The 24,931-nt window shown below is 47.2% G+C and overlaps 1 protein-coding gene across 1 annotated transcript in view; it reads right to left on the minus strand.

Annotated features, from left to right (window-relative positions):
* Nucleotides 1-24,931, minus strand: part of abcc4 (ATP binding cassette subfamily C member 4 (PEL blood group)) — a 516,746-nt gene that overhangs the window by 231,712 nt on the left and 260,103 nt on the right. The window contains exons 17-19 of the mRNA XM_085999895.1: nt 18,776-18,813; nt 3,395-3,492; nt 2,331-2,477 (exon numbers count right to left, since the gene is read on the minus strand). Coding sequence (XP_085856021.1) covers nt 2,331-2,477; nt 3,395-3,492; nt 18,776-18,813 — 283 coding nt within the window. The remainder of the gene's footprint in view (nt 1-2,330; nt 2,478-3,394; nt 3,493-18,775; nt 18,814-24,931) is intronic.

The following is a 24,931-nucleotide window of genomic DNA, read 5'->3' on the forward strand; positions in this document are numbered from 1 at the left end:
ATCATGGGTCAGTCTGCCTGTTGACCCAACCCCATTTTCCTAGGTCAGGTCTGTTTATGCAGTGCAGGCTCACAGCAGGATTGCTGCCAACGTGCATAATCCCAGCAGTGCTCTAGTAGGACCACCACTACAGCAACCCAAGAGGCAGCTGAGGGATGGAAAGAGCCCCAAAGAGCATCCCAAAATTGGTTTTTTTACATAAAGGACTTGACTAAGACAGAGGCCTAGAAAGGTAAGGCACTGGGTTGAAATGGAGGGAGGGGAAGTTACTACTGGGCTCTTTCCCTCCATTAAAAGAATTCTGGAGCCTTGGGCCTACCACCACCTTTCTCCAGGCGGTCCCAGGGAGCGGCAGGCAGCAGAAAAATCAGCCGGGAAGCCAGGCCCCGCTCTCCCATTAGCATTTACACACAGCGGGCGAGGAAGGTGTGGGCAGGTGGTGGCAGCAGTGGGAGAGAACTTGAGTTCAGGGCAGGAATGCAGCAGTGAGATTTGCTGCCCACTTTTGACCCCTTTTCTGCCACGATTCTACTCTATTTCAGGCGAGGATGCAAAGGAATACCCAGTCCACTATGTCTTCATCTCCTGCGTGTACTTCAAGAGGGTAATGAAAAACGTGTTTCTTTCAAAGACTTTGCCCTCAATTTTAACACCCGCCCCCCTCGCACAACGAGATTGGTGTGTGGGAGGAGTTAAGATTAGGCTGAGTCGACTTACTGGTCTGAGGTTGCTCCATTCTCGCCTGGCGCCATTTCATCTTTGCCTACTTTTACGTCAGCTGAGGCTCTTGCTGCAAGGCAGGTGAAGTTTTGCACGATCTGGAGCCCCGCTGCAGAGCCATGGTGGGGGGCACCGACTGGCCAGAAGAGGCCATTGTTATAAAACTGGCAAGTTTTATAAAAATGATTTCTGTCAGAACTCCTAGTGGGCCAGGAGGAGCAGGAATGCTGCACCTCTCCAGCCCAGGCCTCCCCCCGCCCCCCATCCCCAAGTCCCACTGACTGTCCGGGACAGTTCCCACGGGTCTCTGGCTACGGCCTCCTCCCACAAAATTTCCACTCCCGCCCGCAGGCTAGGTGCTGGAGCTCATCGGGTGTGGGGTGGGACTCCAGGAGTATTAAATGTAAATGATGGCCTGCCGTTAAGATCGGCAGGGCCTCCACGTCCCCGTACACTCCAGGTGTGCCGCCTGCTTTGGGCTTATATGCACCATTCCTGCCCCCTTTATGTCTCTTATGTCTAACCAACTCCTCTAACCTTTGATGGCTTCACCCTTAGTCCTTCATTTATCAGTATGCTTATTCTTACTATCTTCTCTGGCCTCTAGCAGAATTCCCACATCTCTTCCTTTGCTAAAGCTGACTCCAAGAAGCTCAATTTCCTCTTCGATGCCTAACATTTTTACCATGTACCTGGTACACACTCTTCCTCCTCGCTAACTTGGCGTGGTTTGGCGCCGCCGGGAATCCCACATTTCAACAATAAAAATAATGATTAGGCTAAAAACTGCCGGTTAACTACCTGTTAACAGGCAGTTAATTGGCACTAATCCCCTACCCGCCTCAGGGAGGCGGACCCCAGTGCGGGGCGGGTACCCGCCTCCTTTGAAACTGGCATGGAGGCGGGTTGGGGTCGGGACCCCCGATTTCGAGATTTTAAACCCCCACACGCCTCTAATCCCGACTCCACAGCCCAATGAAAATCCAGCCCGAACACTTCAAAGACCACTAACTCATGGGTTAGGAAAGTAACTAGTCAAGCTTTTGTTTCCCCTTTTTTGAGTGCTTTAGAGAAATATTTTTCCATCAATTTCCCACATTACAACAGTGACTCCACTTCAAAAGTGTTTCATTGGCTGTAAAGTGCTTTGAGACGTCCGGTGGTCATGAAAGGCGCTATAGAAATGCAAGTCTTTCTTTCTTTTTCAATGTAAATTATTTTCTTTAAAGGACAACTTTCAGTAATTTTTTTTACACACTAGTTACTGATAATTGTCATAGACCAGATCATCCCACCTGACAATAATGCTTAAATAATTCAAATGAATGACAATATGTACATGTATACAAGAACCTGCATATACAAAGCTTAACTTTTCTCAACAGCCACTTAACATCAGAGAACACTGTCCCCTAGTGGTAGCTGAGCATAATTACAGGCACAGGTTTCCAGAGTTAATTCTCTTATCCCAGCACTGACATTATAAAACCTTAATTTTCAATCACTGTTGCATTAAACTATCTGAACTAGAATGCTGGCCATTTACTATTCCATTTATATCAATATGTTCTCTTTTACCAAAAGAAAAATATCTAGTATTCCACACTTACCAATCGGATTTCTGTCAAAGAATAAAACAGGAGCTCTTATAATGGATGTAAACATTCTGTTATGCAACGTCTGTGATGCATTAACCAATACTTTGAAAATGATCAAACTTCTGATAACTCCAAACAGTATCACAGCTATTGTTAAACCTGAAGGGGGAAAATAAAACAATATATTGCTTGGTCAGCTCATCAACTGATATTAAAATTAATAATTTAAAATGACAGCATTGGAGCAATTTGGCCTGAATACATCAAAGAAGAAACTGAATTATAATACTGCAGTTCTTTGAAATTCATGTTCTTAAAGATGGAATTCAGGTTCAGATGTCGGTGAGCTTCACAGGATTTTCCATCCAATCATTTTATCTATGTTGTGGGCATGAATTCTGCAATTAAATATTTCAATATTTAATTAAGTAAAAATGAGCGCCAAAATGCAATACACAAGGTATCAGCTGTTCTCATTTGGTAGCATTCTTGCCTTGGAGTGAAAAGGTTGTAGGTTTGAACCCTACTGCAGGTCTTGAGCTCAGAGGTCCATCTTTCGTACGATACATTTAACCATCTATCTGCTGGTTCAGGTGGACATAAAAGATCCCATACTGAAGAGCAGGGAGTTCTCCTGGTGTGCTGGCCAATATTCCTCCTTCAACCAACATTGACTACACATCAAAAGTAATTTAATGGTTGAGAAGCACTTTTGGAAGTCCGAAGAGCATGTTGTAACGCATAGATCGAAGTTCTCCCTTTTTATCTGCACTGTTGAGAATGTTTTCTTCACATACATTTTTTTCAATACTTGGTTTTACGACTGCTAAATATTACAGAATGTGGATTCATTCCTGCAAGTTCACAATAATAAGTGAGGCATAAGTGTGGGCTCTTTCCCAGAGGGAGGGAGGGAGGGAAAAATAGTTCAAGGGTGAGTTAACCTGGACTTCTTTTATGCACCTTCACAGAGTGGTATTGACAGAAGCATAGGAGCAGGCCATCTGCTTGCCCTCTCAGTGAAGGAATAGTACTGAATTATTGATTTTTAAAAACACACACTGCCTTCTCTATACCTGCATATGTTCCTAAATAAAAGCTAATATCCAGTTGCTGGGTTGTGCTATTCGGACCAGTTACTTGAGTAGTATTCAGCTGCTCTTGACTTGTAGCCCTGCAAAACATAACAGCAACACATGTTACAGAACAAGGCAAAGCTCGACATGAAAATACTTTTATGTGAATTCGCTAGTGTTCAAGTCCCAGTTTGAACTTACTATACTTGTGCTGAGTTCTCTTCCAGCACGGTGGCATAGTGGTTAGCACTGTTGCCTCACAGCGCCAGGGACCCGGGTTCGAATCCGGCCTCGGGCGACTGTCTGTGTGGAGTTTGCACATTCTCCCCGTGTCTGCGTGGGTTTACTCCGGGTGCTCCGGTTTCCTCCCACAGTCCAAAGATGTGCAGGTTAGGTTGATTGGCTATGATAAATTGACCCTTAGTGTTAGGGGGATTAAATACATGGGGTTACAGGGATAGGGTGGGATATGTGTTGGTGTAGGGGTTACGGGGATCGGGTGGGATATGTGTCGGTGCAGGCTCGATGGGCCGAAATGGCCTCTATCTGCACTGTGGGGTTTCTGTGATTCTGTGAACATTGCAGTTTTCAGTCAGAGTACTAGTGATATGGTGCAGAACCTTTTCTTAACTACAAGTGCATTGTACAAGAAAACATTTTCCCTTAAAGATGTATGCCTTTTTTATAATTTTTTTCTTTCACGGGATGTGGGTATTGCTGGCAAGGCCAGCATTTATTGCCCGCAAGGCCAGCATTTATTGCCCATCCCTAATTGCCCTTGAGAAGGTGGTGGTGAGCCGCCTTCTTGAACTGCTGCAGTCCATGTGGTGAAGGTACTCTCACAATGCTGTTAGGGAGGGAGTTCCAGGATTTTGACCCAGCGACGATGAAGGAATGGCGATATATTTCCAAGTCAGGATGGTGTATAACTTGGAGGGGAACTTGGAGGTGGTGGTGTTGCCATGCGCCTGCTGCCCTTGCCCTTCTAGGTGGAAGAGGTCGCGGGTTTGGGAGGTGCTGCCAAAGAAGCCTTGGCGAGTTGCTGCAGTGCATCTTGTAGATGATACACACTGCAGCCACGGTGCGCCGGTGGTGGAGGGAGTGAAATTTTAAGGTTGTGGATGGCATGCAAATCAAGCGGAGTGTTTTGTACTGGATGGTGTCGAACTCGAGTATTGTAACTGTGCTTATCCATGCAAGTGGAGAGTATTCTATCACACTCCTGACCTGTGCCTTATAGCGTGTGGAAAGGCTTTGGGGAGTCAGGAGGTGAGTCACTCGTCACTGAACACCCAGCCATATGTGTCCAAGTCAGGTTGATGCGTGACTTGGTCGCAGTTTTGGAACTTTCCAAATTATAAGAGATCAAAAGACATTAAGATAGAAAGTGGGGATAATTGATAAACTAATCAAACATCGGGAGGATTAAACCCCTGGTCTGGATAGATTACAACTGCACATATTAAAAGAAGTTCGGGATGAGATTGCAGAGGCACTATTACATATGTGTAAAAAATCATTAGAAAAGGAAATAGTGCCAAAGGATTTGCAGACAGCTAATGTTATTCTGATATTTAAAAAAGGAGATAGAACAGGTCCAGGCAACTATAGACCAGTTACCTTAACGTCAGTGGTAGGAAAGATAATGGAATCTTTACTCGACGATGTAATAGAAAAACATCTAGAAATGGAAAATGTAATAAAGAGTAGTCAGCACGGATTTCAAAAGGGAAGGTCATGCTTGACCAACCTTACTGAATTCTCTGAAGAAGTAACAGAAAGAGTAGACAAGGATAATGCAAGATGGAATCTATTTGGATTTTCCAAAGGCCTTCAATGAGGTACTGCATACTAGACTCATGATCAAGGTCAGAGCATGTGGACCAACGTTCCCTTTAAGCTGCACTCTGAAGGTCCCACGCAGCCGGTGAGCTGGTATTTAAATAGAAAAACTGCGTATGCGCAGAAATTTGAATGGCCAGCACAGCCCAAAAATAAAATAGAGGGAACATTGATGTGGACTCAGGGGACAGGTAGCAAAATGGATAGCAAGCTGGCTACAAACAAAAAGTAGAGATTAAGGGTAATTACTCAGACTGGCGGAAGGCAAGAAGTGGTAGGTGTAGTTAATACAAAGGAAGAATGTGACAAAATACAGAAAGGCATTAATAAACCTGCAGAATGGGCATGTCATTGGCAAATGAATTTCAATACAGTTAAGTGTGAAAAGGTGCATTTTGATAGGAAGAATAAGGAGGCCACATACTGCTTGGATAATAAGAGTCTAAATGGGGTCGAGGGGCAAGAGGATCTAGGGGTACAGATACACAAATCACTAAAAGTGGCGACGCAGGTTAATAAAAGAAAGACTTGCATTTATATAGCGCCTTTCACAATCACCTGACATCCCAAAGCACTTTACAGCCAATGAAGTACTTTTTGTAGTCACTGTTGTAATGTAGGAAACGCGGCAGCCAATTTGCGCACAGCAAGATCCCACAAACAGCAATGTGATAATGACCAGATAATCTGTATATTTGTACAAGGCCATAGAAGAAGGCAAACCAAGCACCGGTGTTCATTTCTAGAGGGATAGAATTAAAGCAGGGGAGTTGTGTTAAACTTGTATAGAACATTGGTTATAATATGGAGACCACAAGTGTAGTCTAAGAACGATATTTTTTTTTACTTTGTTTATGGGATGTGGACGTCGCTGGCAAGGCCAGCATTTATTGCCCATCCCTAATTGCCCTTGAGAAGGTGGCGGTGAGCCGCCTTCTTGAACCGCCGCAGTCCGTGTGGTGAAGGTACTCCCACAGTGCTGTTAGTTAGGGAGTTCCAGGATTTTGACCCAGCGATGATGAAGGATCGGCGATATATTTCCAAGTCAGGATGGTGTGTGACTTGGAGGAGAACTTGCAGGTAATGGTGTTCCCATGTGCCTGCTGCCCTTGTCCTTCTAGGTGGAAGAGGTCATAGGTTTGGGAGGTGCTGCCGAAGAAGCCTTGGCGAGTTGCTGCAGTGCATCTTGTAGATGGTACACACTGCAGCCACGGTACGCCGATGGTAGAGGGAGTGAATATTTAAGGTAGTGGATGGGGTGCCAATCAAGTGGGCTGCTTTGTCCTGGATGGTGTCGAGCTTCTTGAGTGTTGTTGGAGCTGCACTCATCCAGACAAGTGGAGAGTATTCCATCACACTCCTTACTTGTGCCTTGTAGATGGTGGAAAGGCTTTGGGGAGTCAGGAGGTGAGACACTTGCCGCAGAATGCCTAGCCTCTGACCTGCTCTTGTTTCCACAGTATTTATGTGGCTGGTCCAGTAAAGTTTCTGATCAATGGTGACTCCCAGGATGTTGATGGTGGGGGATTCGACAATGGTAATGCCGTTGAATATCAAGGGGAGGTGGTTAGACTCTCGCTTGTTGGAGATAGTCTTTGCCTGGCACTTCTGTGGCGCGAATATTACCTGCCACGTCGTCCAGGTGTTGTTGCATGCGGGCATGGACTGCTTCATTATCTGAGGAGTTGTGAATGGCACTGAACACTGTGCAGTCATCAGCGAACATCCTCATTTCTGACCTTATGTTGGAAGGAAGGTCATTGATGAAGCAGCTGAAGATGGTTGGCCCAAGGACACTGCCCTGAGGAACTCCTGCAGCGATGTCCTGGGGCTGTGATGATTGACCATCAACCACCACAACCATCTTCCTTTGTGCTAGGTATGACTCCAGCCAGTGGAGAGTTTGCTCCCCGATTCCCATTGACTTCAGTTTTGCTAGGGCTCCTTGATGCTAGACTCGGTCAAATACTGCCTTGATGTCAAGGGCAGTCACTCTCACCTCACCTCTGGAATTCAGCTCCTTGGATATAGTGGCACTGGAGATTGTGCAAAAAAGATTAAGGGTAATACCAGAAATGAGAGGATATATGTATCAAGAAAGGCTGAACAGGCTGGGGGCTCTTTTTTTCTAGAAAAGTGGCCGCAGATGTGACTCCAGGATGGTATGTTGCCTCCCTGGTGCCAGGGTCAAGGATGTCACTGAACGGCTGCAGGGCATTCTGAAGGGGAAGGGCGAACAGTCAGAGGTCGTGGTTCACATTGGTACCAACGACATAGGTAGAAAGAGGGATGAGGTCCTGCAACAAGAATTTAGGGAGCTAGGTAGCAGATTAAAAATCAGGACCTCAAAGGTTGTAATCTCCTGGATTACTGCCGGTGCCACGTGCTAGTGAGTATCGGAATAGGAGGATAGAGCAGATGAATGCGTGGCTAAAGAGTTGGTGCAGGAGGGAGGGCTTTAGTTTCCTGGATCACTGGGTCTGCTTCTGGGGAAGGTGGGACCTGTACAAGTCGGACGGGTTGCACCTGAACTGGAACGGGACCAACATCCTTGCGGGGAGGTTTGCTAGCACTGTTGGGGGGTGGGGGGGGGGTGGTTTAAACTAACCTGGCAGGGGGATGGGATACGGAGTGGAGCTATAGTAGGGGGTGATGCATAGCCAAATACAGAGGAAAAAACAAGTCAGCCTGGAAGGCAGAGCAAATATGTAACGGCACAAGGGAGTATGGCAAGGCTGCATGGCATTTATTTTAATGCAAGGAGTCTTGTGAGTAAGGCAGATGAATTGATGAACACACGGGAGTATGATATTGTTGCTATCACAGAGACATGGTTGAGGGAAGGGCAGGACTGACAACTCAATATTCCGGGGTATAGAATCTTCAGGCGAGACAGAGGGGGGGTATCGCAATATTAATCAAGGAGTCAATTACTGCTGAAAGGAGGGATGATATCTTAGCAGGTTCCTCTAATGAGGCCATATGGGTAGAACTTAAAAACAAAAAGGGGGCAAGCACTTTGCTGGGAGTGCATTATAGGCCCCCAAACAGTCAGGGGGAGATAGAGGAACAGATATGCAGGCAAATCTCAGAGAAACGTAGAAATAATAGGGTAATAATAGTAGGGGATTTCAACTTCCCCAATATTAACTGGGATAGTCAGAGTGTGAAAGACTTAGAGGGTGTGGAATTCTTAAAGTGCATCCAGGAGAGCTTTTTGAGCCAGCATGTGGAAAGTCCTACAAGAGAGGGGGCGGTACTGGACCTAATTCTAAGGAATGTAGCCGGGCAAGTGGTGGATGTGTCAGTAGGAGAGCATTTTGGTGACAGTGACCATAATTCGGTGAGATTTAAGGTAGTCATGGAAAAGGACAAAGATGGACCGGACATAAAGGTTCTAAATTGGGGGAAGGCCAATTTTAAGATGATACGGCAGGATCTGGCCAAAATGGACTGGGATCAACTACTTGTAGGAAAATCCACATCAGAGCAATGGGAGTTTTTCAGAAAGGAAATAGAGGAAGTACAACGCCAACATGTTCCTGTAAAGGTCAAGGGTGGGACCAACAAGCCCAGGGAACCCTGGATGTCAAGGGATATACAAGAATGGTTTAGGAAAAAAAAAGGGAGGCTTTTGGCAGAAACAAAGGACTAAGAACAGTGGAAGCCCTAGAGGAGTATAAAAAGTGCAGGGGGGGGTACTTAAAAAAGAAATTGAGAGAGCAAAGAGGGGGCATGAAAAAACACTGGCGAGCAAAATAAAGGAAAATCCCAAGGTGTTTTATAAGTATATTAAGGGCAAGAGGATAACCAGGGAAAGAGTAGGGCCCATTAGGGGCCAAAGTGGCAATTTGTGTGTAGAGCCGGAAGATGTAGGTGAGGTTTTAAACAAATATTTTGCATCTGTGTTCACTATGGAGAAGGGTGATGTAGGCATTGTAATCAGGCAGGGGGATTGTGATATACTTGAACAAATTAGTATCGAGAGGGAGGAGATTGCAGGGGCTCTGACACAACTTTTCAGAACTTCTCTGGCCACAGGGGAGGTGCCAGAGGCCTGGAGAACAGCTAACGTAGTACCATTGTTCAAGAAGGGTAGTAGGGATAAACCAGAGAATTACAGGCCAGTGAGCCTAACATCAGTGGTACGGAAATTATTGGAAAAAATTCTGAGGGACAGAATTAGTCTCCACTTGGAGAGGCAGGGATTAATCAGGGATAGTCAGCATGGCTTTGTCAGGGAGAGATCATGTCTGACCAATTTGATTGAATTTTTCGAGGGGGTGACTAGGTGTGTGGATGAGGGTAGTGCAGTTGATGTAGTCTACATGGACTTCAGTAAGGCTTTTGACAAAGTCCCGCATGGGAGACTGGTCAAGGAGGTCAGGGCCCATGGGATCCAGGCAATTTGGCACATTGGATCCAAAATTGGCTTAGTGGCAGGAGGCAGAGGGTGATGGTCGAAGGTTGTTTTTGTGGCTGGAAGCCTGTGTCCAGTGGTGTACCGCAGGGATTGGTGCTGGGTCCTTTGCTATTTAATGATTTAGATATGAATGTAGGAGGTATGATCAGTAAGTTCGCAGATAACACAAAAATTGGTGGAGTGGTAAATAGCAAAGAGGGAAGCCTCAGGCTCCAGGAGGATATAGACAGGATGGTTAGATGGGCAGAACAGTGGCAGATGGAATTTAACCCTGAAAAGTGTGAGGTGATGCATTTTGGGAGGACAAACAAGGCAAGGGAATACACAATGAATGGTAGGATCCTAGGAAGGACAGAGGATCAGAGGGACCTTGGTGTGCATGTACATAGATCCCTGAAGGCAGCAGGACAGGTAGATAAGGTGGTTAAAAAGGCATATGGGATACTTATATTCTATGCCTCGGCTAATGAAGGCAAGAGCAGGGAGGTTATGATGGAGCTGTACAAAACGCTAGTTAGGCCACAGCTGGAATACTGTGTGCAGTTCTGGTCGCCACACTATAGGAAGATGTGATTGTTTTGGAGAGGGTGCAGAGGAGATTCACCAGGATGTTACCTGGGATGGAGCGCTTCAGCTATGAAGAGAGACTGGACAGGCTGGGGTTTCAGAATGTTTTCCTTAGAGCAGAGAAGGCTGAGGGGGGACCTGATTGAGGTGTACAAAATTATGAGGGGCATAGATAGGGTAGATAGAAAGGAACTTTTCCCCTTAGTAGAGGGGTCAATAATCAGGGGGCATAGATTCAAGGTAAGGGGCAGGAGGTTTAGAGGGGATTTGAGGAAAAACTTTTTCACCCAGAGGGTGGTTGGAACCTGGAACTCACTGCCTGAAAGGGTGGTAGAGGCAGGAACCCTCACAACATTCAAAAAGCATTTAGATGAGCACTTGAAACACCATAGCATACAAGGCTACGGACCAAGTGCTGGAAAATGGGATTAGAATAGACAGGGCTTGATGGCCGGCGTGGACACGATGGGCCGAAGGGCCTCTTTCTGTGCTGTATAACTATGGCCTAGAAATTCGGTTGGTAGTGCTAGCGATTAGCGCCTAAAGAGCCCGAGAATTAGGGTGTTACCCAAATTTCGGGCGGCACCTCCCATATTGAGTATCCTTTTAGCGCCAGCGCTAACTGTTTGCACTCGCCCACGGGCGCAGGCAGATCATGACGTCATTTCAGTGTGCAACGCCTTTTTGGCGCCCCGGACCGGATATTCGGTGGCGCCCGCAACCTTTCCGCCTGGCGCTATTAGTGACAGTTGGATGGAGCGTTCCCAGGCCCTTCTCGGACTCGGGGGCCGCTATTTAAAGGGGACAGCACTAGTATAAAAGCTGCAGCCATTTGGGCTGGCCATTCTGATCATTGCTGGAGAGAGTTGCTGACCTTCTGTTAGACAGTAATTTTCTCATTGAGCCTTCGGAGGCACTGGCACTGGCAGCTTGAGGGCCCGGCTCCCGAGCTGGTGATGCAGCATCTGAAAGCAGGGAGGTGGAAGAGTGGCTTTAGCAAAAGGACAGCTTGGCAGCAAGGGATGCCAGATTGCGGCAAGGCTATGACATGGGTCCACAGTGAGAAAGCATGCTGGCGGGGGGAACAAGTGGAAGGAGACAGTTGTAAAAGGTGAGAACCTTTCCATCGCTGTTGACAATGGGGTCGGCAGCTGCAGTGGTTGCAGGACCACTCAGACGTCCTCCAAGAATCTGGTGGACTCTCTCCTCGAGATCCGTGAGAGTGACCACTTGTGGAGGTCCTCCGCCGGTGCGAAGCTGGTCTTTGTCAATCCTCGCCAGCTTGGACTGCAGGGGAAAGGAGGGGAAGTTATGTTACATGATGATGCCCTGAGTGATCATCGCATGCCCCCTATGGTGCAAGAGCCCTTACATGATGCCCTGAGTGATCATCTCATGCCCCCCATGGTGCAAGAGCCCTTACATGACGCCTTGAGACAAATGTGCATGTGTGTGCCCAGAAAGGGCCATGGGTGCTTGCTGGCAGATGGCCAATGGGGCACAGCCCACCCTGTAGCCATAAAGTCAGGTGCAAATGAAGGGATGCAGAAGTTTGCAGAAACAACACTCACCCTCACGACCCGAGTGAGGTCGTTGAATTTCTTTCTGCATTGGACAGGGCTCCTGGTCACCATGCTGCTGGAGTTGACCGTCTGGCATACATCCCTCCAAGTTCGTCGGTAGTCCTTATGATTCGGTCTCCTGCCATTGTCTGGGTAGAGAACATCTCGCCGGCACTCCACTGCGGCCACCAATTGCTCCAGAGCCTCATTGGTGAAGCGCTCTGCTCTCTGTCTCACCTTCTCCATCTGGTCCAAGTTTTTAGCGCCAGAGAAGGGCCTGCGCCGATTCTGAGGCCTGCAAGGCGCAGAGTGTGGATGCTGAAGCTGACTGACCCACCCCTTTAAGAGCTGGCCGGCGCCTGGAAGTCTCGTGGTCATCAGTAATTGAGCGCACCTGCGCTGCGCCCGTCCGCTCCGATATTGGGTTGCGCCGGAAGTTTAGCGTCTTAGGAGTCCCGCGTAACGCCTGAATTCGCGCCTCAATCATCTTTCGGGGCGATGCAGCCCAATATCGCGACAGGTGGCGATAAGTTGCGTCTGGCTATAAACTTTGCGCTGCGCCAATTCTAACGCCCCAAGCGGGGCTATACCCAATTTCTAGGCCTATGACTCTATAAAAGATAAGGTTGAGCTTGATAGAGGTCTTTAAGAGAATAAAAGGGTTTGATAGGGTAGATGAAGAGAAAATGTTTCCACTTGTGGGGAAGACCAAAATTTGGGGCCATAAATACAAGATAGTCACTAATAAATCAATAAGGAATTCAGGAGAACCTTCTTTACCCAGAGAGTGGTGAGAATGTGGAACGCGCTACCACAAGGAGTAGTTGATGAGTCATAGTATGGATGCATTTAAGGGAAGCTAGATAAGTACATGAGGGAGAAAGGAATAGAAGCATATGCTGATAGGGTTAGATGAAGAGGGGTGGGAGGAGGCTCGTGTGGAGCATAAATATCGGCATAGACAAGTTGGGCCGAATGACCTGTTTTTGTGCTGTAGACTCTATGGGCTGGATTTTCACTGAGGAGGCGGGTAGGGGGCAGGACTACAACTTTCGGGGTTGTAGTCCCGCCTCCATCGAGTTCTAGCCATTTTGACTTGATTGACCTTGTTGAGCCCACCCAGCGGGCTCAGCAGGCCAATTAAGGGCCATCCGGCAACAGGTGACGTCACAGATTGATATTTCATCTGTCAAGACCTTTTGACAGATGAAATATCAGCGTTTGACAGCTGTTTGAAGCTGTCAAACACTGACAATCTGTACTCCAGGTTAATTCCTTCCTCTCAGGATGATTTAGAGATCTCCCCGGAACAGAAAGCTGAATGCTGAAACTTTTGACAGCTCGCAGCCATTCTGCTTTCTGTGCCGGTGAGGTGAGGGACTCCCGAGACCTGAAGGAAGGAAGGCTGTAAAGGTAAGTACTTGTAAGTAAAACTTCTTTAAACACTTTACACACACCAAACACACTTACCTTTGCACTCATGCACCCATCACTCATCTGAACACCGGACATCTCGACCCCGCCAAGCCCTTCATCCAGACAGCCCGCCTCGCTAACTTGGCGTGGTTTGGAGCCGTCGGGAATCCCACATTTCACCAATGAAAATAGGGATTAGGCTAAAAACTGCCTGTTAACTACCTGTTAACAGGCAATTAATTGGCACTAATCCCCTTCCCGCCTCAGGGAGGTGGGTCCCAGTGCGGAGCGGCTTCCCACCTCCTTTGAAACTGGCATGGAGGTGGGTTGGGGGTGGGATGGGTTCGTGCCCGCCGATTTCAGGATTTTAACCCCCACACGCCTCCAATCCCACCTCCACGGCCCAATGAAAATCCAGCCCTATGTAACTTCGGCTCCTCAATTTGCAAACTACAGCTGTAGTAGATACAGTAGTCATTATGGATGGAAAGTGACTGCAGGTTAGGGGTCCTTACTGTCTTTTCCGCTAAAGGCCCAACAATTGGGTACTTGCCCAAAACAATTGCTACTTGTTTTTGTGAAAGGAGTAACAGGTAATAAACTTAAGGTGAGCATACAAGGTAATTCTAAAGATAGTGGGATTGAATTTCCGTGGGGTTTTCCTGATCTCCAGCTATAATTTCAACAGAAGATCAAGCAGAAACCCTGCAGCAATTTTGTAAAAAGCCATTGACACTATTACTGCAGGATTTCCCCGATCTTCTGTCGTGGTTATGGTTGCCGATTCGGAGAAACCTGCGGAAATTTTATCCTAGTATTTTGCTAAAACAATTATATTCAAAATATGTAATAAACATTAAGATACAGCTTACCCAAAGCACCTGTGAGAGGAGAGGCACCCATGATTTTCCTGACCTGGGCACACACCTGGCGCAGGCCTGGCTGTCTTTCGAATGGGACGTTAAACTGAAGCCATATCTGCCCTCTCAGGTGGACATAAAAACAGATTATCTGGTAATTGTCACATTGCTGTTTGTGGGACCTTGCTGTGTGCAAATTGGCTGCCGTGTTTCCTATATTACAACAGTGACTACACTTCAAAAGTACTTCATTGGCTGTAAAGTGATTTGGGACATCCTGAGGTCGTGTAAGATGCTATAAAAATGCAAGTCTTTCTTTCCTGAATTTTGCTGCAGAGCAGCCGCCAGAAGGGCCTGTAGCCCAAAAGTTGTCTGGAGGGAGAAGGGGAATCCTTCAAAAAAAATGTGAAGTGCCTTTTTCGCTCCGGCCATCTTTATGTTGCCTCTGGGAGCCCTGAAGACCCTTTGGTCTGGGGAGAGTCCCAGATTTCGCCCCACTGCCAAGTTTCTTTGGGTGCACATCACAGGCAACTAAAGTAGAAAGTGAGCCGGAAGCCCAGGAATGCCCCTTCCACCCTCATTAGTAGAGTTAAACAGGCCCAGTTACATCAGATTGGGAAATCCCAGGACATCCCATGGCAGCTTTGTTGGGTGGAGAACGAATGCAACATGTCTGTCACCAGTTGCCTTTCGATGCACCTGGAAATTGAGTACTTCCCAGTCTCTACAAAGAGAAATCTCACCTAAGGCATCTAAAGTTAGGTTAAGCTCACAAAAAGTGAGGGGCTGCCAAGAGCATGACATAGACAGTAACTATATAAAAAAAGCAGTACAGTAAGCTAGAGGCTACTTCAATCGTGACAAGCTGACTGAGTGATGTAGCGACAGACCAAGTGAGTACCAAGAAGTCAGTGCTAATGAGGAATAAAGCCCAATCTGTAACACCAGGGCAAGTAATGAGGAATAGAGCCCAATCGGTAACACCAGGGCAAGTAATGAGGAATAGAGCCCAATCGGTAACACCAGGGCAAGTAATGAGGAATAGAGCCCAATCTGTAACACCAGGGCAAGTAATGAGGAATAGAGCCCAATCTGTAACACCAGGGCAAGTAATGAGGAATAGAGCCCAATCTGTAACACCAGGGCAAGTAATGAGGAATAGAGCCCAATCTGTAACACCAGGGCAAGTAATGAGGAATAGAGCCCAATCTGTAACACCAGGGCAAGTAATGAGGAATAGAGCCCAATCTGTAACACCAGGGCAAGTAATCAAGAAAAGTACTTGAACTCTTGTGAACATCGCAGCAGCTGAGAATGTAGAAATTGTGGTATCAGGAGCTAGACTTATGATGTGTGCAGCATGCATAATGAAGGGTACCCTAGGAAGAATAAGGTGTAAAGTGTTGCGATTTTCGAGCAGAGGACTGCTGAGCTCAAGGACCAGCTGTTTGCACACTACCACATATGCAGGAAAGAAAAATCCCTGGAAGATATGTTCCAGAAGCTGGTCACCCCACAGGTGAAGAGGAATAGTTAAGCAGAGTGAGGAAGTGATTAGCAAAATACTGCAGATGTTGGAAATCCGAAATAACAACAGAAAATGCTGGAAAAACTCAGCAGGTCAGGCAACATCCGTGGAGAGAAATTTGAGTTGACGTTTCGGGTTTGACCCTTCTTCAAAACTGGAGAGAAAAGGAACTAGATCGAAGGCAGGGCTGCGATCGGACAAAAGAACAAAAGAACCAAAAGAAGTAAAAGAGATTAGAAGCTAGACGAGATGGTAATAGGCTGGGATTGGGTGTAAAGTGTACTGGCAGGGCAAAAGATAGCTGCCAGGTGTGAGAGAGAAACAAAAGGAAAGGGTGGGGGAGGAAAGGAGTGGAAAAATATAAGTAAAAATGAAATAGGGGCCGAGGTTATGATCTGAAATTGTTGAACTCGATATTGAGACCGGAAGGCTGCAGAGTGCCTAATCGGAAGATGAGGTGCTGTTCCTCGAGTTTACGTTGAGCTTCCGTGGAACAATACAAGAGGCCAAGGACGGTGAGGTCCGAGTGGGAATGGAGCGGTGAATTAAAGTGACAGGCGACCGGAAGCTCGGGGTCACCCTTACGGACTGAACGGAGGTGTTCCGCAAAGCGGTCACCCAATCTGCGTTTGGTCTCCCCAATGTAGAGGAGACCGCATCGTGAGCAGCGAATACAGTATACTAGATTGCGAGAAGTACAAGTAAATCGCTGTTTCACCTGGAAGGGGTGTTTGGGGCCCTGGACAGTGGGGAGGGGGGAGGTATAGGGGCAGGTGTTACACCTCCTCCGCTTGCACGGGAAGGTGCCAAGATCCACAAACAGGACTGCCCTGGTAGACCCATCGTTTCAGCCTGTTCTTGCCCTACGGAACTTATCTCTTCCTATCTTGACTCTATCTTTTCTCCCCTTGTCCAGTCTCTTCCCACCTACATCCGCGACTCTTCGGACGCCCTCCGCCACTTTAACAGTTTCCAGTTTCCTGGCCCCAACCGCTTCCTTTTCGCCATGGACGTACAATCCCTCTACACCTCCATCCCCCACCCGGATGGCCTGAGGGCACTCCGCTTCTTCCTTGAACAGAGGCCCGACCAGTCCCCATCCACTACGACCCTCCTCCGCCTGGCTGAACTTGTTCTCACATTGAACAACTTCTCCTTTAACTCCACTCATTTCCTCCAAATCAAAGGCGTTGCCATGGGTACCCGCATGGGTCCTAGCTATGCCTGCCTTTTCGTGGGCTATGTGGAACAATCTTTGTTCCAGTCCTACTCGGGTCCCCTCCCTCACCTCTTTTTCCGATACATTGATGACTGTATCGGTGCCGTTTCCTGCTCTCGCCCCGAACTTGACAATTTCATTCACTTTGCCTCCAATTTCCACCCTTCCCTCACCTTCACATGGTCCATCTCTGACTCTTCCCTTCCCTTCCTCGACTTCTCCGTCTCCATCTCTGGGGATAGGTTATCGACCAATATTTACTACAAGCCCACTGACTCCCACAGCTACCTGGACTACACTTCCTCCCACCCCGCTTCCTGTAAGGACTCTATTCCATTCTCCCAGTTTCTCCGCCTCCGCCGTATCTGCTCCGACGATGCCACCTTCCACACCAGTGCTTCAGACATGTCTTCCTTTTTCCGCAACCGAGGATTCCCCTCTACCGTGGTGGACACTGCCCTCGACCGTGTCAGTTCTATCTCCCGCACCTCTGCCCTCACCCCTGCCCCTCCCTCCCGGAACCACGATAGGGTTCCCCTTGTCCTCACCTTTCACCCCACCAGCCTCCACATTCAACGGATCATCCTCCGGCATTTCCGCTACCTCCAAAGTGATCCCACCACCAAACGTATCTTCCCCTCCCCTCCCCTTTCAGCATTCCGCAGGGACCGCTCTCTCCGAGACACCCTAGTCCACTCCTCTATCACCCCAAACAGCCCTTCCCCTTCGCCTGGCACCTTCCCGTGCAAGCGGAGGAGGTGTAACACCTGCCCCTATACCTCCCCCCTCCCCACTGTCCAGGGCCCCAAACACCCCTTCCAGGTGAAACAGCGATTTACTTGTACTTCTCGCAATCTAGTATACTGTATTCGCTGCTCACGATGCGGTCTCCTCTACATTGGGGAGACCAAACGCAGATTGGGTGACCGCTTTGCGGAACACCTCCGTTCAGTCCGTAAGGGTGACCCCGAGCTTCCGGTCGCCTGTCACTTTAATTCACCGCTCCATTCCCACTCGGACCTCACCGTCCTTGGCCTCTTGTATTGTTCCACGGAAGCTCAACGTAAACTCGAGGAACAGCACCTCATCTTCCGATTAGGCACTCTGCAGCCTTCCGGTCTCAATATCGAGTTCAACAATTTCAGATCATAACCTCGGCCCCTATTTCATTTTTACTTATATTTTTCCACTCCTTTCCTCCCCCACCCTTTCCTTTTGTTTCTCTCTCACACCTGGCAGCTATCTTTTGCCCTGCCAGTACACTTTACACCCAATCCCAGCCTATTACCATCTCGTCTAGCTTCTAATCTCTTTTACTTCTTTTGGTTCTTTTGTTCTTTTGTCCGATCGCAGCCCTGCCTTCGATCTAGTTCCTTTTCTCTCCAGTTTTGAAGAAGGGTCAAACCCGAAACGTCAACTCAAATTTCTCTCCACGGATGTTGCCTGACCTGCTGAGTTTTTCCAGCATTTTCTGTTGTTATTGAGGAAGTGATTAACCACCTACTTGGAAATCTGGATGAAACCGAATGAAGCATTGCAGGAACATACTGTGGGCCTGGACTGGTCAGTTCTTGACACCTTTGCTGAGGACCAGGACAAGTATCATGACAATGACATGTCACAATGCATGGGGAAAATAGTGACGTGACTCAGGAGAACAGGCGTGTGCTAATGATGAGGGAATTCTGTAATTTGTGGATAGGCAGCCTGATTTGCAGTTGCGGCTAAAAGTTGTTTATAAAGCCAGGATAAACTACACAGCAGACAGTGAATAAACTTCTGGAAAACGATGGATCATATACCCTTTCATGGGGTATACCTTTCACCTTATCCATTTCTTGGTTTCACAAACTTTGAAAAAGTGCTCAAAATGGGCTCAAAGTTGTAATAATCTTCCTAGTACTGATTCAGGATCACTCCAACAATTCAAAGCACACCATAGACATCAAGAGAACCATTCTTACCAGTAAGACAGCCACCAGTCCTGAAGTATATAGGATACCTGCAGCAGAGGGAAACAAAATCTAAAAATCAGGATTGAAGAGATAAGTTATCATATTTAAAAGGTCATGTGATTAAACGTAGCCTCCAATAATGAATGTAGAGGATAGCAATCTTGTACAATACAAATGAGATTTCTCTACACACCACCCCCCTCCCCAGCCAAGGTTTGCACATCTATGTTCACTACACATCTTTTAAAAAGAACACAGAAGTTCTCAGTGCAACTAAACAATGATGTATTTTCCCAGATTATCTGAGTGTCCATTTTAAAACAGGACAGCTACAGATGGAGACTAGGTAAAATGGAGCAGAGCTAGGCAGAGGTACAAAACTGGCAAAAGTAAAATCTTTACAGCCAACACATTAAAGGCTATATAGCTGACAAAGCAAGAACAAAAAATTACAGATACAAAACTGTAACTGCAGCTGAATTTAACTGAAGTGTCTCCATGGAGAAACTTATTGCACTGTACTACATTGTAATCAAGGTTCAGTGTTCAAACTAGATCATATAACTAGGCTAGTTTAAGGAAGTGAGGCACAAAAAGCAGGAGAAATCCAATCCGGCCAATTACCGCCCCATCAGCAAAGTGATGGAAGGTGTCATTGACAGTGCTATCAAGCAGCACTTACTCACCAATAACCTGCTCACTGATGCCCAGTTTGGGTTCTGCCAGGACCACTTTGCTCCAGATATCACTGCAGCCTTGGTCCAAACATGGACAAATGAGTTGAATCCAGGTGAGGTGAGTGTGGCTGCCCTTGACATCAAGGCAGCATTTGACCAAGTGTGGCATCAAGGAGCCCTAGTAAAATTGAAGTCAATGGGAATCAGGGGGAAAACTCTCCACTGACAGGAGTCATAGCTAGCACAAAGGAAGATGGTTGTGGTTGTTGGAGGCCAATCATCCCAGCTCCAGGACATCGCTGCAGGAGCTCCTCAGGGCAGTATCCTCAGCCCTACCATCTTCAGCTGCTTCATCAATGACCTTCCCTCCATCATAAAGGTCAGAAGTGGGGATGTTCGCTGATGATTGCACAGTATTCAGTTCCATTCGCAACTCCTCAGATAATGAAGCAGTAGATGCATGCAGCAAGACCTGGACGATATTCAGGCTTGGGCTGATAAGTGGCAGGTAACATTTGCGCCACACAAGTGCCAGACAATGACTATCTCCAACAAGAATCTAACCACTGCTTCTTGACATTCAATGGGATTACCATCGCCGAATCCCCCCCCATCAACAACATCCTGGGGGTCACCATTGACCAGAAACTTAATTGGATCAGCCACATAAATAATGTGGCTACAAGGGCAGATCAGAGACTGGGTATTCTGTGGCAAGTGACTCACCTCCTGACTCCCCTAAGCCTTTCCACCATCTGCAAGGCACAAGTCAGGAGTATGATGGAATACTCGCCACTTGCCTGGATGAGTGCATCTGTAACAACACTCAAGAAGCTAGGCACCATTCAGGACAAAGCAGCTCGCTTGATTGGCACCCCATCCACCAGCTTAAACATTCACTTCCTCCACCACTGCGCACCATGGCTGCAGTGTGTACTGTGTACAAGATGCACTGCACCAACTCGACAAAGCTTTTTCGACAGCACCTCCCAAACTCGTGACCTGTACCACACCTAGAAGGACAAGGGCGGCAGGCTCATGGGAACACCACCTCCAAGTTCCTCTCCAAGACACACACCATCCTGACATGGAAATATATCGCCTTTCCTTCATTGTCGCAGGGTCAAAATCCTGGAACTCCCTCCCTAACAGAGGGCGGTGGAGGCCAGTTCATTAAATATATTCAAGAAAGAGTTGGATATATTTCTTAAGGCTAAAGGGATCAAGGGATATGGGGAGAAGGCAGGGACAGGGTACTGAACTTGGATGATCAGCCATGATCTCATTGAATGGCGGAGCAGGCTCGAAGGGCCAAATGGCCTACTCCTGCTCCTATCTTCTATGTTTCTATGTTTAGCACTGTGAGAGTATCTTCACCACACAGACTGCAGCGGTTCAAGAAGGCAGCTCACCACCACCTTCTCAAGGGCAATTAGGGATGGGCAATAAATGCTGGTTGTGCCAGCGACACTCACATCCCATGAATGAATAAAAAAAAGAGATATAGAGAAAAGCAAGGCTGCAAACGCTACATTTGAAACTTAGAACATTACAATGTGCTATGGAGGAGATGGAAAAGTTAACAGTGATGAGTGAAAGCTAGGTCAAAAAGGTAGACAGAAGAGGCAAAGGGTTCAGGGAAAAGTCCACCGTAGAAGTGCCAAGACAGCAACAGTGGAGTAAAGACAGGGTGGGATGCACAGAAGCCCAAAATCGAAGGACCATAGGATCTGGTAAGGGACATAAAATTGAAAGATTTTGCAAACATAGGGTGAGACGAGGCCATGGAGGGACTTGACAATGAGTTTGAAGAGTTTAAATTCAATGCGTTACATAAGAACATAAGAAATAAGAGCAGTAGTAGGCCATATGGCCCATCGAGCCTGCTCCGCCATTCAAGAAGAACATGGCTGAACTTCTACCTCAACTCCACTTTCCTGCTCTACCCCCATATCCCTTGATTCCCTTGGTGTCCAAAAATCTATCAATCTCAGTCTTGAATATACTCAATGATTGAGCACCCATAGCCCTCTGGATTAGAGAATTCCAAAGATTCACAACCCTCCGAGTGAAGAAATCTCTCCTCATCTCAGGCCTAAATGGCTAGCCGCTTATCCTGAGACTGTGACCCCTAGTTCTAGACACTCCAGCCAGGGAAAACAGCCTCTCGGCATCTATCCTGTCAAACCCTCTAAGAATTTTACACGTTTCAGTGAGATCACCTCTTATTCTTCTAAACTCCAGAGAATGTAGCCCCATTCTACTCAATCTCTCGTCATAGGACAGCCCACTCATCCTAGGAAACAATCTAGTTAACCTTTGTTGCACCGCCTCTAAGGCAAGTATATCCTTCCTTAGGTACGGAGACCAAAACTGTACACAATACTCCAGGTGCAGTCTCACCAAAGCCCTATATAATTGCAGCAAGACTTCCTTACTATTATACTCCAACCCCCTTGCAATAAAGACCAACATACTGTCATGAATCTTATCTTTCATGAAGAAATGACTCATGAAATAACACTGGGCGGCCAGCTGGTGGCGCCGTCCAAGGAGTATAAATACTCGGGCGTGGGCCCAGCTTGCCCAGGACGTTTTTGTAACCAGGAACTAGTGATGTAACTAGAATCTCATGGTTGTGAAACAGTTGATTAAAGCCTTGTTTTATACTCAACCAAGTGCTTAGTGAGTTTTCTTATGTCAATTTAATCAACTGTGTATCGGCTCCACGCGCTGAGTGATTTGGGAACAGCCAGCTACGACTTCAACTGTAGAAGGGAACTCTGACGTAGTAATCAATCCATCATGGACAAACTACTCAGACCCGCCAGTCTTGACCTGGACCCAAATTCACCTACAACTGCTAAGGTATGGAAACACTGGTATTGTACCTTCATCAACTTCCTCAGGGTGTGTGCTGAAAATGTTCCTGATAAATTAGAGATACTTGCCAATTATGTATCTCTTCATGTGTTTGACTATATCGAAGACTGTGTAGACTATGACTCCGTTATCCTAATATTACAGCGACTATATGTTAAGGCCCCAAATGAAATTTTTGCTCGGCATCTACTGGCCACTCGACAACAACCCGGGGAATCACTTGACGAATTCCTTCAAAAGCTTTGTAGGCTCAGCAAGGATTGTAATCTTAAAGCTGTCACAGCTGAGCAGTACCAGGAGGAGTTAATTCGTGATTCCTTTATTAATGGGATTGCGTCTCCCTTCATACGCCAGCGTCTGTTGGAGAATAAAACCCTCGAGTTACAGGCTGCCTATGACCAGGCATGTTCTCTGGACTTAGCAAAGAGGAATGCAGACACCTATCTTTTATCACGTGCACGGGCTGCTGCTATCACTTTTAGTGACCCCTTCGATAGGCCTCGGGCGGAAGCCCTCACTGATGATGACGCTAACCTAGCTGATGACAACCCTACCCTAGAAGCCTTCACTGATGACGACCCTGCCCTAGCGGCATCTTGGCAATCTGGAAGGAACTGTTTCCTCTGTGGAGGTGCATTCCACTATAGGAAATTTTGTCCTGCTCGTAACGCAACCTGCAATCATCATTGCAATAAGGTCATTTTTCTAAGGTATGCCAGTCAAGAGCTTCTGTTAGTAAGAAAGGCCACTTTTCTAAGGTATACCGGTCGAGAACCCCTGTTAGTTTTGCAGCTGCTATCTATAAAACTGCTCCTCCTCCAAGAACCACTACTAAGGTTACAGCTGTCAAGGGTAAAAACTGCTCCTCCTCCCATCACAGCTGTTTTTCCCCAAAGTCTGTCCCATGCAGCCACGGAGGTTTTGGTAAATGGACACATTTTGAGTGCACTAATCGACTCATGCAGCTCTGACAGCTTCATTAGTGAGCGGGCTGTCAGTAAGTTAAAACTGCGTATTTACCCCTCGGACAGAGAAATTGCAATGGCTCTGACGACACTGACCACCAACTCTTCCGGGTTTTGTCTTGTCGACCTTATTCTCAATGGCCGCACTTATTCCTCCACCCGGCTCAGGGCGCTCAAAAACCTATGCAGTGATGTGCTCCTGGGACAGGATTTCCAGAAACAACACAAAAGACTCACTTTTGAGTTTGGACGGTCAAAACCGGAGCTTACTATTTCCAAAGTACCGTTTTGTGCGCTTTCGGCGGCTTCGTTCGACGAGCCCTCCTTGTTTGCCAATCTTTCCCCCCGATGTAAGCCCATAGTCACTAAATCACGATGTTTCAGCCAAGATGATCTATCCTTTATCGAGGCAGAGATCTCCTGCCTTCTAGCCGACGGTATCATTGAGCCATGTTCATCTCCCTGGCGGGCTCAAGTCGTCGTTGTTAAAAATCCTCTGAAGCAACACAAGAAATGTCTTTGCATCGATTACTCGCAAACTATTAACCAACCTGGATGCCTACCCACTACCACGCATCGATGACATGGTCAATAACCTTGGCAACTACAAGGTGTTTTCAACTTTTGATTTAAAGAGTGCATAACGTACCATTAAAGGACTCTAAAGTATACGGCCTTTGAGGCCAATGGTCGGCTTTACCAGTTTTGTCGCCTTCCATTTGGGGTCACCAATGGGGTGGCCGTCTTTCAACGGGCAATGGATAGCCTAGTTAAACAGGAGAACTTAACGGACACTTTTCCATATCTGGATAATATCACCATTGCTGGTCATGACCAGAAGGAACATGATGCCAACCTCCAAAATTTTTTTGATGTTCTCCGTCGTCGCAACTTAACCTTAAACGAGTCCAAATCTGTGAAATCAGTACCATCAGTCAACATCCTTGGCTACTGGGTGGGCAACGGTGTCATCAAACCAGATCTGGAGCGACTTCGTCCGTTTCAGGAGCTCCCTCCTCCTACGAATCTCGGCTCTCTTCGTCGGGCACTCGGCATGTTCGCCTATTACCCCACTTCTCCGACAAGATCCAGCCCCTGCTTCACACAAAGTCATTTCCGTTGGAGGCAACGGCTATTTCAGCTTTCAACCTCCTCAAACGACAACTGGAAAAAGCCACGCTTCGTTCCATCAATGAAAATCTTCCTTTCGTGGTCAAGTGCGATGCATCAGAGTTGGCGATCTCGGCTATCTTGAATCAAGGTGGTCGACCCGTTGCACTTCTGTCCAGAACTTTTCATGGTAGCGAGCTCCATTATCCTCCTGTCGAGGAGGAGGTTACGGCTATCATTGAAGCAGTACGTAAAGGGAGTCATTTTCTCGCTCGTCGCCATTTCACGCTTATAACCGATCAGCGCTCCGTGGCCTTTATGTTGGATAACTGGAAACACACTAAGATCAAGAATAACAAAATACAACTCTGGAGGATGGAATTGGCCGGCTTTGGTTACACCATACAGTATCGACCCGGCAAAGAGAATGTAGCCCCGGATACCCTCACGCGGGCATTCTGCTCTTCTATGTCAACTTCGGCTCTTGCGGATCTTCATACTGACTTATGCCATCCTGGCGTTACCCGTAT

The sequence above is a fragment of the Somniosus microcephalus genome, chromosome 10 (genome assembly GCF_052327205.1).
Source record: "Somniosus microcephalus isolate GS21.2 chromosome 10, FLI_Smic_1.0, whole genome shotgun sequence".
Lineage (NCBI taxonomy): Eukaryota > Metazoa > Chordata > Chondrichthyes > Squaliformes > Somniosidae > Somniosus > Somniosus microcephalus.